Genomic DNA, 12,714 nt, shown 5'->3' on the forward strand with positions numbered 1-12,714 from the left:
AATCATAAAATGTGTGCCTGATTAACTGGTCCTAAGAAACATATGCTTGGTAATGGACTGGTGTTTTGCTTACCCTTCCAGTCTTCTCAGTCATGTTTTTAAAACCGTGAAAGCTTTCCAAAATCTTTATTAGTTCTCTGCCCTTTTGATTATTATCAAATTTGGAGTGCTTTTGCTGGGCAATAGCTTCCTTTATGGACATTAGGAATTACTGCGTTGAAAAAATCTCATCTGTCATGGATGCTGAACTCTTCTTACCATCTTTAAAGGACACGTGGAAACTGTATTTTATGGGATAGGAAGTTCGTCACTTTCAGAGTGTTTATCCTCTGTAAGAAAATATTTCCCATTTAGAAGGGAACAAAAGCATAACTGTAGCAATAAAGCTGTATCTGCTTGGAAGAATCGAGTAAACAAGTGAGCTCAGCTTGAGCCTCTGTAGAGCACGCTGCGGGGCTGTAATTCCTCTGGAAGAACCAAATATATTAAAGCACACAGTTTCTGCGTTATAGTTTGTCCTCTGATTCCATTTTCCTGAATTCTAGTATGTAGCGTGGGTTCTTGGAGTTACAACTCCTGAAATAGCTCAGATTTAGCTTGTAAAATATTTACGCTTGCAACCTCAGAAAAAGTTGCTATGAAGCATCCCAATTCTGTGGTTACTGCAGTGGGTTTCTCACAGCTGAGTTTGGGGTGAGTGTCCTGAGATCGAAAACTCCTCTCCTTTTTTCTGTTCTCTTCCTCATGCTTGTTAATCAGAGATGTAGGAGGTGATACTCTTGAGGGTTTTAAAAATAAAAATTTTAAAGGCTGCTAAGGGTATTGAGGATCAATTAACAAGTTACAAGTAGTATTTGACCTGGGAAAAAGTTGGAACTGTACAAACAAGTACGAGAAACAGCTTCTAAATCTAAGGTAAAGGTGTAAGTCTTTCTTGATGACAGTTTGACAAGTTAATTGACTTTTCTTGGTCATGTCTTCATTGGGCTCTTACTTTCAAATGACAAATACTCTGTAGGAAAAGAAACTAAAACAACCACTTTGTTTAGTCCAGCAAAGGAAGCCCTTGTTGCCTTTTCAATACAAACTTCTAGGAGTTTGAACACGAATAGACGGAAGAATAACTGAGAACTGCTGAATAGCGCAGCATACAGGAGCAAGGAGGTTAACTGGCCATAATACATCTGACTTGGTGTTGTGGAAGATTTCTAGCCAAAGCAAAGCCAAAGCAGTGAAACTGCTGAACAGACTGACTTAGCAGAATGAGGGCAAATTAATTAAGTTCTTTTAAGAAAGGATTTGGTAGGTTTATGAAGGGATTATGTGATGGGATGCCCTGTGATTTCAGGGCACTGGAATAAAAGGCCCAGAGTTCCTAAACTCTGCTCTTCACAGTTATTCTTACATTTTTACTCCTCTGCAAGACTTACTTTGGTTCTGCTTATTTGTTGTATTTTTTCTTTGCATTACAATTTGCAGTGATTCTGTGTGTGTACGTGTGCATGTGTTCATGCATAGTCTGTATTTTAGAACTAGTTGGTAGCAAAAATTGTCCAAAGTCTTGCACAGTAGTAGCGCTGCCGAGCTGCAGGCATTTACAATGGGAAAGCAATTTCTTTTGCAAGGGAAGAAGAGTATTAGCCTGTGTTGCAAACTGTCTTGGATCAGGTGCCGCTGCACGCTACAGGCCTACGCTCAGATTTCCATGCCCACACACATGCTTTCTTTCTCAGACAGCTCACTGAAAGCAATAATCATGATAAGACAATACACTGGATCTAACTTTTTGGTAAAAAACCTTTCTGCTATATTAAAAACACTGTGACACAGAATGAACACCCAGTCCTATTCTCGTGTTTAATACAAATTTGTTGAAAGTATTTCTTTGGTTAACTTTGTACTGGCAGGCTTAATGCCAGATCAGGTATCATCTTGTTCTCTCCATTCTAATTTTATGCTGGATCAGTTACCCTCTGTTATCCTGCAGCTGGCATAAAAAACATAAAGGTGGCATGAACTCCATCTCTTTTTGATGTGAAATGTAGTCATGTGCCTGAGGCTTAAATCCAGATCAAATTGGCACTGCTAAGCAATCCAGTAGAGCAGAGGTCCTGCGCAGACACTCACGGGATCTAGGCTTAAGTAGGCTGTATGCTAGCTCACGGAAACAGTCCCATCATTGACAAGTGGCAGGGAAGAAGTTCTCTGCTTGTTCACCTGTGTCTGTGGGTATAGCGGAGACTTGCAGTCTCATCTCTGGTGCTACAGGAGTTGCTTACTACCCATTTTCCTCCTTGCCCAAGAATTGTTCTGTTTCTTTATGTTCTTGTTCTTAGATCTTTCTGGTAATGGATTTCTTAGGGCCTTGCCTACATCAGAGAAATTTTGCAGACTACTTCAGAGTTTCTCAGCAATCAGGTCCAGCACTACTGAGGCATTTTGTCTTGGTTCTGTGATGAGGTTTGATGCTTTGCTCTGGCGTGTTTCTGCTGTTTTATTTCCTTTGCTGCTGCTGTGTAGGATACTTGTTTGTGTTGCAGACAAAAGAACACTTGAGGATGAACAGAGATTGTGGTGAGGAGGATGTTTTTAGTTCTACATCTACAAGTGAAGGAAGCTTGGATGTAAGTACTAACATGGCTTGTAGACGCTATTGCGTTCCTATTAGATCCTGCAGTTCGAATAACCAAAAGCCACTGCTATTCCTGATGCTTAGCCAAGTAGAAGTAGAAATAGCTTACTTCTTAGCTGGCTTAGTTACATAAGCGTGCCGTTTGCGTATCTTGATGAAGTTAAAATGCAGTGCGCTGTCTTCAAATAAAACTTGCTAGCTTCACTATAAATAAAGTTTCTTTCAAAGTTAAATTCTAAGCAGTTGTGAGCAAAAGGTGTTTTAACCAAGGACTTAGGTGTTGTGACTGTAAGACAGTGACAGTGCTGCATGATGCAAGAGTATGTTTGTTTGCCTTATCACTGACATTTAGAGGGGGCTTTTTTCTTAGAAAACCACACTGCATTTTTATCCTTTAGCACATGTTCTGCGGCATGGCAGCATTCCATTTGTTTCTGAAGTAGCTTGCGGGTGGACAGTACTTTTGATGTAAACACTGGAAATAACAGAAAATATTTTTGTTAAGTACTTCAGTAGATTTTGGGGTACTAAAATCTCGTGAACCACATTTAGAAAGGTTTTTGAGTGCCTGACAAACTACTAAATTATGAGGATTTAGGTATCTATTTAGGAAGCATGAATCCTAAATATTTTTGTCAGGCTATTCTGGTGGATTAATAATCGTAATAAATGCCATGTCTTTCTGTTGCTTTTTTTAAATTACTTGGCTTTTTGTTGTCATATTTTCAAAACCTGGAGAAGACTCTGTTGATGACATGATAGAAGCCTGAAATGTGAGGTTCAGCTCTGAATCCCCCTTTCACAAACAGATATTTGGAAAAGGAGTGCTGACCTGCAACATGTACAGCTCACCAGCCCCAGAGAAGGGTGACAGAAAATTGTGGAAAAAATGGAGGACTGAGAGAACAAATCCCAGATTAAAAGGATAATACAAAAGAAGTTAAAAGGGAGAAATAGGTGGAGAAGTGACTGGCTGTGATGTTAAAAAACACCTAACTGCAAATCTGTGAAGACTTCGTAGTGAAAGATTAGTGAAATAGTAAAGCTGCTTATGATGCTAAAAATTTGGGTAACACTATAAAGATGAATGTTTTAATGAGAGGTCTATTAATATAAAGTCCTAGTAGAGGGTGATGTGGGTAATTGAAATATACTAGGTAAAAGTATAGAAAAACCATCACAAGCTCTGCTGAAATAAAATCATCTTGTGGTTTGTATTCACTGCCCATTATACATTAGTCTCAATATCTTGATAGCCAAGTACTAGAAGAGGAGGAGGCAGAATTCCAAATGAGGATATGAAGGTAGTTCAGATACTGTGAACTGTCTTTTACGCTAGTGTGTGGTACTTTCCTCAGAAGCAGAGACATCTCTTAATTTACTTTTGTAGGGAATCTTATAGGGAAAATCATAAATGAAGATTTTTTTTTTTTTTTCTTTTGACATTGATGAAAAAATGTTTTCAAAACTGTCTCAAACATGTAACTTTGTCTTCTAAGGGCACAGATGATAGGGCAAAGGGATCTTGAAGAGGTAAAAATTTTTTGTATCTCTTTATTCAGTTACAAGAACATGTCAGGGATTTAATTTTTTTTTCCCCTTTCCTCTTAAGAGCCATTGTTCAGTGTTCATGTCTTTCGCTTCTGGCTTGACGCCTGTATTTGTATGAGCACCGATCCTGCTAAGACAGAAGTACATACTTAAATAAATGCATTGACATAGTTCCATTTAATTTGGTACTATTCTGTTAAGGCTTGCAGATGTATAAAATAAGTCTAACAGATCCACTCAGTAGCACAGAAGTTCCATCCTTTGAACAGACTAGATGGGCTTCAAGAAAAAGGTCAGCAATTGTGACGTCTTAGCTGAAAAATTCTAAAATACTGTAAACTTGGCATAGATAGTTGGCATAGATAACTTGTATTGACTTACGGAAAAATTCAAGTGGAAACTTTTGAGACCCATGATCATTCTGAGTAATTCTTTATTCCACTTGCTCAAAAGATATCCTCACTTACTTACTTCAGCGGAACCGAGTATCCTCATTCAAAATAAGTGGTATCTTACATAGATATGTGAATATATATGTGAAATAGACATTTAGAGCTCGTTATTTCATTGAGCTAAGATAGGACTTCTGGCAAAATGTCATCCAGGAGAGACTTCCTCTTTTGCGATTTCCTCAGGTCTACTTTCTGTTACTGTTTTGGGTCATCTTGAAAGAATTTTGCATTACTGTGCGGGAATCAAAGCCAAAGTTTCGGGTTGATTTCTGAAAGGAAAATTGTTTGCCATTGCCTTCAGCATAGTGCCAGGAGATAGACTGGCTGGATCACAACATTTTTCTTGCCTATAAGGAAATGGGCAACTCATGAAGTACTATTGAGGTAAGGGTGTGAACTTTGGTATGTTTAGTTTAAATCCTTTTCTCACTATTGTGTGGTGGTGATGTGCACTGAATTGTGGAGGAAGTAATGATTCTGTTCTGGATATTGATTGGGGTTTTTTTGAAAACTGGGTAATATGAAGGAATAGAATTAAGGTGTAAGAAATAAGAGATCCTATTTATTCAAGCACAAGTTAGACTCACTTTTTAAGCACCAAACCATTTTCAGTGCCATATTTATCTAATTATTAATGCTTCTAAAAATACTTTGGAATGTTGATGAGGAAGCAGATTTTCAAAGTCAAGATGGGAAAGTCAACACTTACGCTTGAGGTGAAAAGGACATTTGTTCACAGCATCAGCAAAAATAAAGGCAAAAAAAGAAGAATTTGTTAACACCTTAGAGAGAGAGTGTAAAAATGCCAGAAAAGAATTCTCCGTGACAATCCTCAGAGTGCAGCAGTTCCTTATACCACACGTCAGTAAAGGATCTGAAATCTAATGGTGTATTGTAAATGAAGCAGAAATCTTTTCGCTTAATCTGTTCCAGGTTTTGTGCTTAGCAGGCGAGCTTTACATCCGTGTTAACTTTTCAGAAATCAAATGCTATTGAAATACACTGATGTATAAATACAACGTACAAATAAAGCAGTTGGAAGTTGCAGCACACTTAAACATATTCTGCTTTTTGTGTGCCAAAGACAGTCAGTCAGAGCTTGAATTTAGAACAGCTGGGGGAAAAAGGGGGAGTTTAAATCATCTCTGCCGCTTGGTGTCACTGTCCTCAAATAAACAGTCGATCAAGATGAAACCTGATATTTGGAATGCAGTACTAAAATTAGATGGTTTTATTTTTGGGGCCTTCATGTTTTCATAAATCAAGAGCGAAAAAACACATCCCAAGTGCTGAACGACGTGTATCTCTGATGTGGAATTTGTTTATGTAATAAATCAGCTTGGGGAAAAAATATTTAGAAGTACAGCCAGGGACACTTATCAGAGGATTTGAAACTTCAGCACAAAGTCTTATCACACGAGGTTTCTCTAGTTCAAACAGGGCTTCAGCAGAGCAATGTTAGAGGATTTTCATCAGGACCGTTTTTAAAAAATCTAGTCTTCAGCGTATGCCTGAATATAGGTATTACTCATAACAGAATCAGTGAAACTAAATGAAGCAGATAGTCCAGTAGTTCCCTGCTTAATAAATCTGTCATGCCTGTTATTATGTATGTTCATGGACAAATCTATTAGTCAAAAACAATGTCATTTTAAATTCCAAACATTTATAATATACATTTAGGGTATGTGTATGGTTGTTTTCTTTTTTATTTCATGGTACCTGTGTAATTGCAAGATCATTTTCCAGAAGAAAAATACTGTGCTAATGTGTGAAAAAAGTCATAAGGACTTCTAGTGCATTACTAATCTTGGCAGTCGCTTTTTAAGTGGTGGGAACAGCTATTTTCCCTATACAAGCTTTTTTTTTTTTTTTTTTTAAAAAAAAAAATCTATTATTTTCTTTCTCAGGGCCTTCTTTGGTCTTAATGTACTCTTAACTTTTATGGCCTTCTTGATGGCAAGAGTTACATCATTCATGATACGCTTTCCCGATTCAGAAGTGGTTGGAAGAAGGATCAAGCACAGTTATGCAAAAGTGTTTGGAAATGTGATTTCTCTTCAGCCATGTCAGGTCCCAGATGATCGGTCAATACCATCTACCTACTGTCAAGGATTTCACCTCACACGGCAGCAGGAATGAGAATACTGCCCATGTCATCTTAAATGGAAGTTAACAGCCACCTACTTTTAATATTTCCTTGTGTGACAATCACATTCGCTTTAAATTCCTGTTCTGATGTTCTTGCTTCTTGGTCTCCTGGCAATGCTTAGCGTGAGGTTGGTAACGTGTGTTTATTTGTACTAGCAAGGTCAAATCCTGGATAGTTGTGTTGTATTTTGTACAGTTAGAGCTATGTACACTGTCATTGGTTGTGATCTGGCCTTGAAGCAATTTTCCTTAGTGTGATTTTGTTTGCAGAACATAAAACTCAACAAACCTGACTGCAGAGTGGTCTGTCCCCATTAATCTTCTGTTACAGGGCACCTGTAGGGCAGTAGTTAGATGCCAGAGGGTGACATTAGGGAAGATACAGTATAGTTATAAATGTTTTCATTTGTGCAGCTGTTTACATGATTAGAAGAAAAACAGATTTATTAAATACCAGATATCTCAAGATAAAGTTCACTATCACAGTAGAGTTATTGTTAACTTTCCTTGGGCAGAAGAAACGTTTACCAGAGCCAAGTGGCTTCTGACTGGCATTCACAGAATTCCAATAGGTAGCCAAAAGATCGTAGTGATCAGCCTTCTTTGTCCTTGTCTACTGAGAGCAGGACAAGAAGTAATGTGCTTTGTATATAGCAATGAAAATTTAACTTCGAGGGGAAAAAAAAAATCTGACTGCATGGAAGTTTCGCAAGGGAACAGGTTATTAAAGAGACTGTGAAATTCTTATCATCACCTAATGTGTAAAACCTCCAAAAATGTCTATAGGATGGCCTACACATACTTGATTTTGTCCTGGAGCAGAGGAATAGATTAGATGGACTGTGGAGGTGCCTTTCAGCCAGATTACTGCTGCTGAATGTCACCTCCTTTTGCACTGTGGACTTAAAGGATATTAACTGTCTTCGTTCATGTGAATCAGAGATACTTTTACATAATATAGTATCTTTAGATTTTTCTTTGAATATGTGATAGCAGGTGGCAAGAGCTTGAAGCAGTGGTGGGGTGGCTGCCAGCCACTAGACTACAAATTCTTGCTCCAAAGTGTGGTGTTACTAGACCTCTTCAAAGAAAAGGTCCTTGGAGTTAGTGTAAAAATAATAAAAAAAAAATAATAAAAATCTCAGAACCAGCTGAACTACTCTGGCTCAAAAAAAAAAGAAAATAGCCTGAGGCAGACACCTGGAATGGAAAGTCTCAGCATCTCTGGTTAAAGCATGGTAAAGTTACAAGCTATTAAAAACAGTATCTGGTGAAGAGACATGTTGGCTGACCCCTATTCTGTCTGTGCTGCTTAGCTTGAACTACCACAAGATTGCCAACTTCATGCATTCAAAAATCACTTGTCAGCTCTTGCCCTTACCACACAAAAGTGGCTTAAGATCATGAGATTTGAAAACAAATCATTTAGGGTGGACTTTCCTTCCCTCCATTTTGGCTTCTGAGCCAAATGGTTAGGTTTATAGAGGTCACATTTATAAATGTTTTTTGGAGACCACGAGGGTTTTATTAAAGACAAAAGATTATCACATAGTCGTTGGTTGCCAGGACCTGCATCTTTACATAAAATTGCATGGTTCAGAGTAAAATCATCCCAACGCATTGCATTCAAGATGTTGCTTTTAAAAAGACAACTCAGAAACTTCAGTTCCTGCAGTGGTTTTTGCAGGACATTTTTATGGAAATATTCTCAAGAAATGTTGTGAGATGAACAGAGAGAAATGAATCAAGTTGAATCGGAAGGGCTTGAGTAGGACCATATCTACAAAAGGAACTGGGCACAACTGTGCCTGGCAGTGCCATTTTTAGTACCCAGTAGTGCGGGCTTCTGTTGGACACTGGATCTAAGTATCCCAGAGTCAGCTTTCCCAAGTTTTGAAGCCACTGAAATCTGCACAACAGGAGTTGGCACGCTAAACTTTGCCCATCCTCTGTGTCTGCTACCTGCCTCTGCTCAGGATTGAAACCTTGAGTCATCTGCTGAATTCGGGTATTTAAAGCTTTTACTCTAAAAGCTTACCATCTACTTACTGTTAGCCAAAATGCGAGAGAGCTAAGTTCGGTTCCCTCTTCTGCCTTTAGAGATACCAGTCAGTCTTCTATCTCTCTCAGGACCATTACTGAGGGAATTATTTCCTCCTTTGCAAAGAAAACCAAAATACTTGCTGGGCTGGAGAATGCCTGGAACAAAGCTGTGAGGTATTCTTGATGTGGGAAGCGCCCTTTCGTAAAAATACCCGAATATTCAGTGACTCAGAGAGAGCAAGAGCAAGCTTAACTGTTCAGACCAGTAACGAAATAACTTCAGTGCAGTGGCAGCTCTGGGTTACAGTGCCAGCGTCAGAGATGTTTTTCTGTGTTTTATGCTAAGCAGATGTTAGATTCAGCAAATAAGTAGTCACTGAAGCTAGAACTGGAAGAGCCAAATGGCTGTTGCTCCCTGCTCAGATGAGTGCCCTAATTTGTCTCTTTCTAGCTAAACTCACGTTCGTGTCCTCAAACAGAATAATCTCGCTCTGCTCGTGAGAGAGGGCAGTTTGGTTTTTTTTCAACTGGAAGAAGGTTCTGAACATATGGATGTCCCATATTCTTAACTGAATCATTGAACTTGGGGCAGGGGGGAGGGCAAGACAGGAGAGAAAAACCGTAGCTGCCTCTTCTAGCAGTTATGTTTTGTGTGATGTGCTTTTTGGATTAAACCCCTTGGCTGATGAAGATGGAGAGATTTGCCAATTTTATGGATCCTGATGCAGTTTAGGCAGGAGGTTAGGAGCATAGTTTCTCAGCAGTTTTCACGCTCAATATGCCCAGAAGCGGAATTCAGGCACCAAAATGGGAATAAGCACATCAGAAGGGTATGTGTCAGGCTTCTTGAAGGGAAAGCACAAAGCGGTGTGAGGTAGGGAGGCCCAACCTAACAGGAGCATGGTAAGTTAGGCTAGTGTGAGGCAATTCAGCTTCCAGACCTAGGCTGCGTGGCATCGTTCTCTATACTGTGGATGTACCCAGTCGGTCTGGAGTAAGTTGGCTCAGATATCTCCCTCGGATGTTTAATTAAGACCTGGTGACACACCCTTAACCACCCAAATCCTTTTATGTCTGATTCATCTTTTGTTACTGATTTCACTGAAAAGTTCTGAAGTTAACTCACTGGAAAAAAAACAGAATAAAGCAGCAGCTAATAAGACCAATGGCTTTTAATTTGCATTAATAAAAGGACATTAAAAAAAACCCAAAGACAAACTTAAATTCCATTTGAGATTTTTCTAGTGACATCTCAACCGCTCAGGCTTTTTGCTTCCTTGGTGTTTAATATTACCAGAGCCCCTTAATAGTGTATAATAGCCTTGTAATTCATATTCAGTCATAATTTATTCTGCATATTGTTCTTAGTGTAACTGGCAAGCATGCAGTGGTGTGGAAAATACCACCTTTAAAGAGAAGTTTATCCCAGGATCAGGCTTTTCTGCAATCGGACAAGCAGAGATGTAGTTCCTTGAAAAAGTCTTTCACGTATTTCTGTGTATGTAAAGTGCTTTTTGTGTTTAAGTTTGGGATGGTCTGGGAATGAGTCAGGGAATTATTAATTCCACTGCAAAGTACATTTCTTTTTGATTTAATGATGGATATCCAAAATATTTCTTGTAAAGCTTTCCAAATGTAACTACTGTAATGAAAGGATTAGTGTGTATTTATGCCAATGCCCTTTACTAGATGAAATCAGAAATGGCTAATTGTATGTCATTGACTCCATATTTCTAATATACAATGGAAATTTTTTTTTTCAGACAGTAACACCTGTTTTTTGTCGTGGCATAATCTGAATCACATGTAACCATAGATTTATTATATTAGTCTAAAATATCCTATTAGCATATGTAGATTTTAGATACAGTAAAGATTTTCAACACTGGTTAAGGTATAATTTCTTTTCTTTTGCAAACAATTTCTAAGGCATGAGCGCTAATAGGATTTGGTTCTTTTCCAGCCTCTTCTGTGGACAGCGAAGACTCGATTTCATTAAAAGTAGTGGCAAACAATAACATTTCTTTTAATTAGATGATCTCATGATTTCCACACGTATTTGTTCTGTGCATTATTGTTCGTTGGCAAAACTGAGCTGCTGGGTAGCGTGTGAAACCATATGTCTCAATAACATGGCAGGTGAGGGAGGATTTGCAAAACAACATTTGCTGACAGGACACAATGCATTTTACTTTGATGGAGAAGTTTTCCTAAGTGAAATTTATGGCTTAGTTCTCTCATGCAAAGTCAAACCTACCTGAGGCTTAGTGGGCCTTAAAGGTCTCCCTTTAACTCAAAAAGGGGTTGAGCGCATGAAGGAAAGACTGTATAGCACTAAGCACTGTGTGTGCTGCTCAGTTGTTCATCACGACAGGAAGAGATCTTCTAGTGCCTGTAGTCTGTGTAGCTGTTTCACATTCTTCTTTTTGAATAAACTGTTAAATTAGGTTGTATTGGTCTTTTACATGCAGCTCCAATACTGATCTTCCCCTTTGAGCTTAGCAGAAAGGATTACAAATAATTTCAGACATTGCTTTTTCTCTTGCTCCCCGGTGTTTTATGTTTCATTTGAATTCTCAGCAGCATTTTGGGACGCAAGCCGAAGAGGGGAAAGAGTGTGACAAAAAGCAGTCAGCCTTTTTAAAGACTTTTACAACAGCATGAAGTAGTAATCCCTTCAGCGAGATACGTTTCCTTGAATTATTTTTTTTTATATCATTTACACTTTTAAGCAGATCTCAAAATACTCGGGGAAACTAAGGGAAGTATTTCTGGTTTTATAAATGATCAGCTGGAAGGCCATAAGAGAAAGCAGATCAAGGCAAATAGCAAGATGTAGCCCTGCAGAGTTCTTAAATAGGTGCGTAGCTGTAAGCGTAGGCGTTGGACCCACTGACTTTTTCAGTGTCATACCAAGCACCTGTTTAAGCGGTTTTCTGGTTCAGTACCTCGGTGACCTGGTGAGAGAGCCAGGTGCGACCGATGTCTAGGACATGAGCTGTGTAGGCAGTCTCTGGAGTGTACTGACATAGAGAGATGGAGAGATTACCAGTAGATCTATGATTGTTAGTGTTTGGTTCCCCCACACCTCCCTCCTCTGATTATAACATTTTTGTCTTTCCATCCCAGCAAATGCCCAGGTACACATCTTGATTTTGATCTCTCACAGTTTCAGCCCAGAGATGGTGTGATTTCATTGACTCTAAATGGAGCTTGTTCTGATTTACAGTTGTTTGCGTAGGACAAGAATCAGGCCAGTGAAGTGCACTGTGGAGGCTTGCCTTGTAAAAACCTAATGGCAATGGATTTGACAGAAGGGGGAAGGGAAGAAGAAACATTTAAGACTATTTATTAATCAAGAATTGCAGCAGCGAGGCTTTTCTTGCCTTGATTCTGGCAAATGTACAGATGAGAGATACTGTGCAGAGACCATTTCTGTACAAACAGAGAAAGCCCTTCAAACGTAAACATTTGAGCAGCTGGCATGGGAGATTAGTGCAGCAGCGGTGGGAGGGGGGTAATAGTGGATAGTGGCGCTGTCTAAATTTAACAAATGTTAAACAAGGTCCTTGTCCTAGTTTAAGGGTTACAGATCAGAAAGACAATATCAACTAAAAATACCGACAATTGTACAAGTCAGTCAAAGTCATTACCTAGTATTTAATTAAAAACAAATTGCCTTCCCATAGTTGTGACACCTTCCTCCCCCCCTCAAAAGAGAGGAAAAAAAAAAGGGGGGGGGGGAGAGAAAATATTCTATGCAACCTGTTTGAATTAAGAAAAAAAACACAAAACACTTTATCTATGGAAAGACAACACTTTGAGGCTTCTTAATGGTTTTGCTTTGGATTGTGAACTGACTTAATGTATTGTTCTGCTTTTAAT

The 12,714-nt window shown here is 38.8% G+C and overlaps 1 protein-coding gene across 16 annotated transcripts in view; it reads left to right on the forward strand.

Annotated features, from left to right (window-relative positions):
- The window catches only part of COBL (cordon-bleu WH2 repeat protein), a 178,967-nt gene that overhangs the window by 73,746 nt on the left and 92,507 nt on the right, over positions 1-12,714 (forward strand). For 14 of the 16 annotated variants that reach the window (XM_054190123.1, XM_054190124.1, XM_054190122.1 and 11 more), the window contains one exon: positions 2,541-2,624. The exons of the other annotated variants lie outside the window; for them this stretch is intronic. In XM_054190123.1, coding sequence (XP_054046098.1) covers positions 2,541-2,624 — 84 coding nt within the window. The remainder of the gene's footprint in view (positions 1-2,540; positions 2,625-12,714) is intronic. 16 annotated transcript variants of the gene reach the window in all.

This window comes from Rissa tridactyla, chromosome 2 (genome assembly GCF_028500815.1).
Source record: "Rissa tridactyla isolate bRisTri1 chromosome 2, bRisTri1.patW.cur.20221130, whole genome shotgun sequence".
Taxonomy (NCBI): domain Eukaryota; kingdom Metazoa; phylum Chordata; class Aves; order Charadriiformes; family Laridae; genus Rissa; species Rissa tridactyla.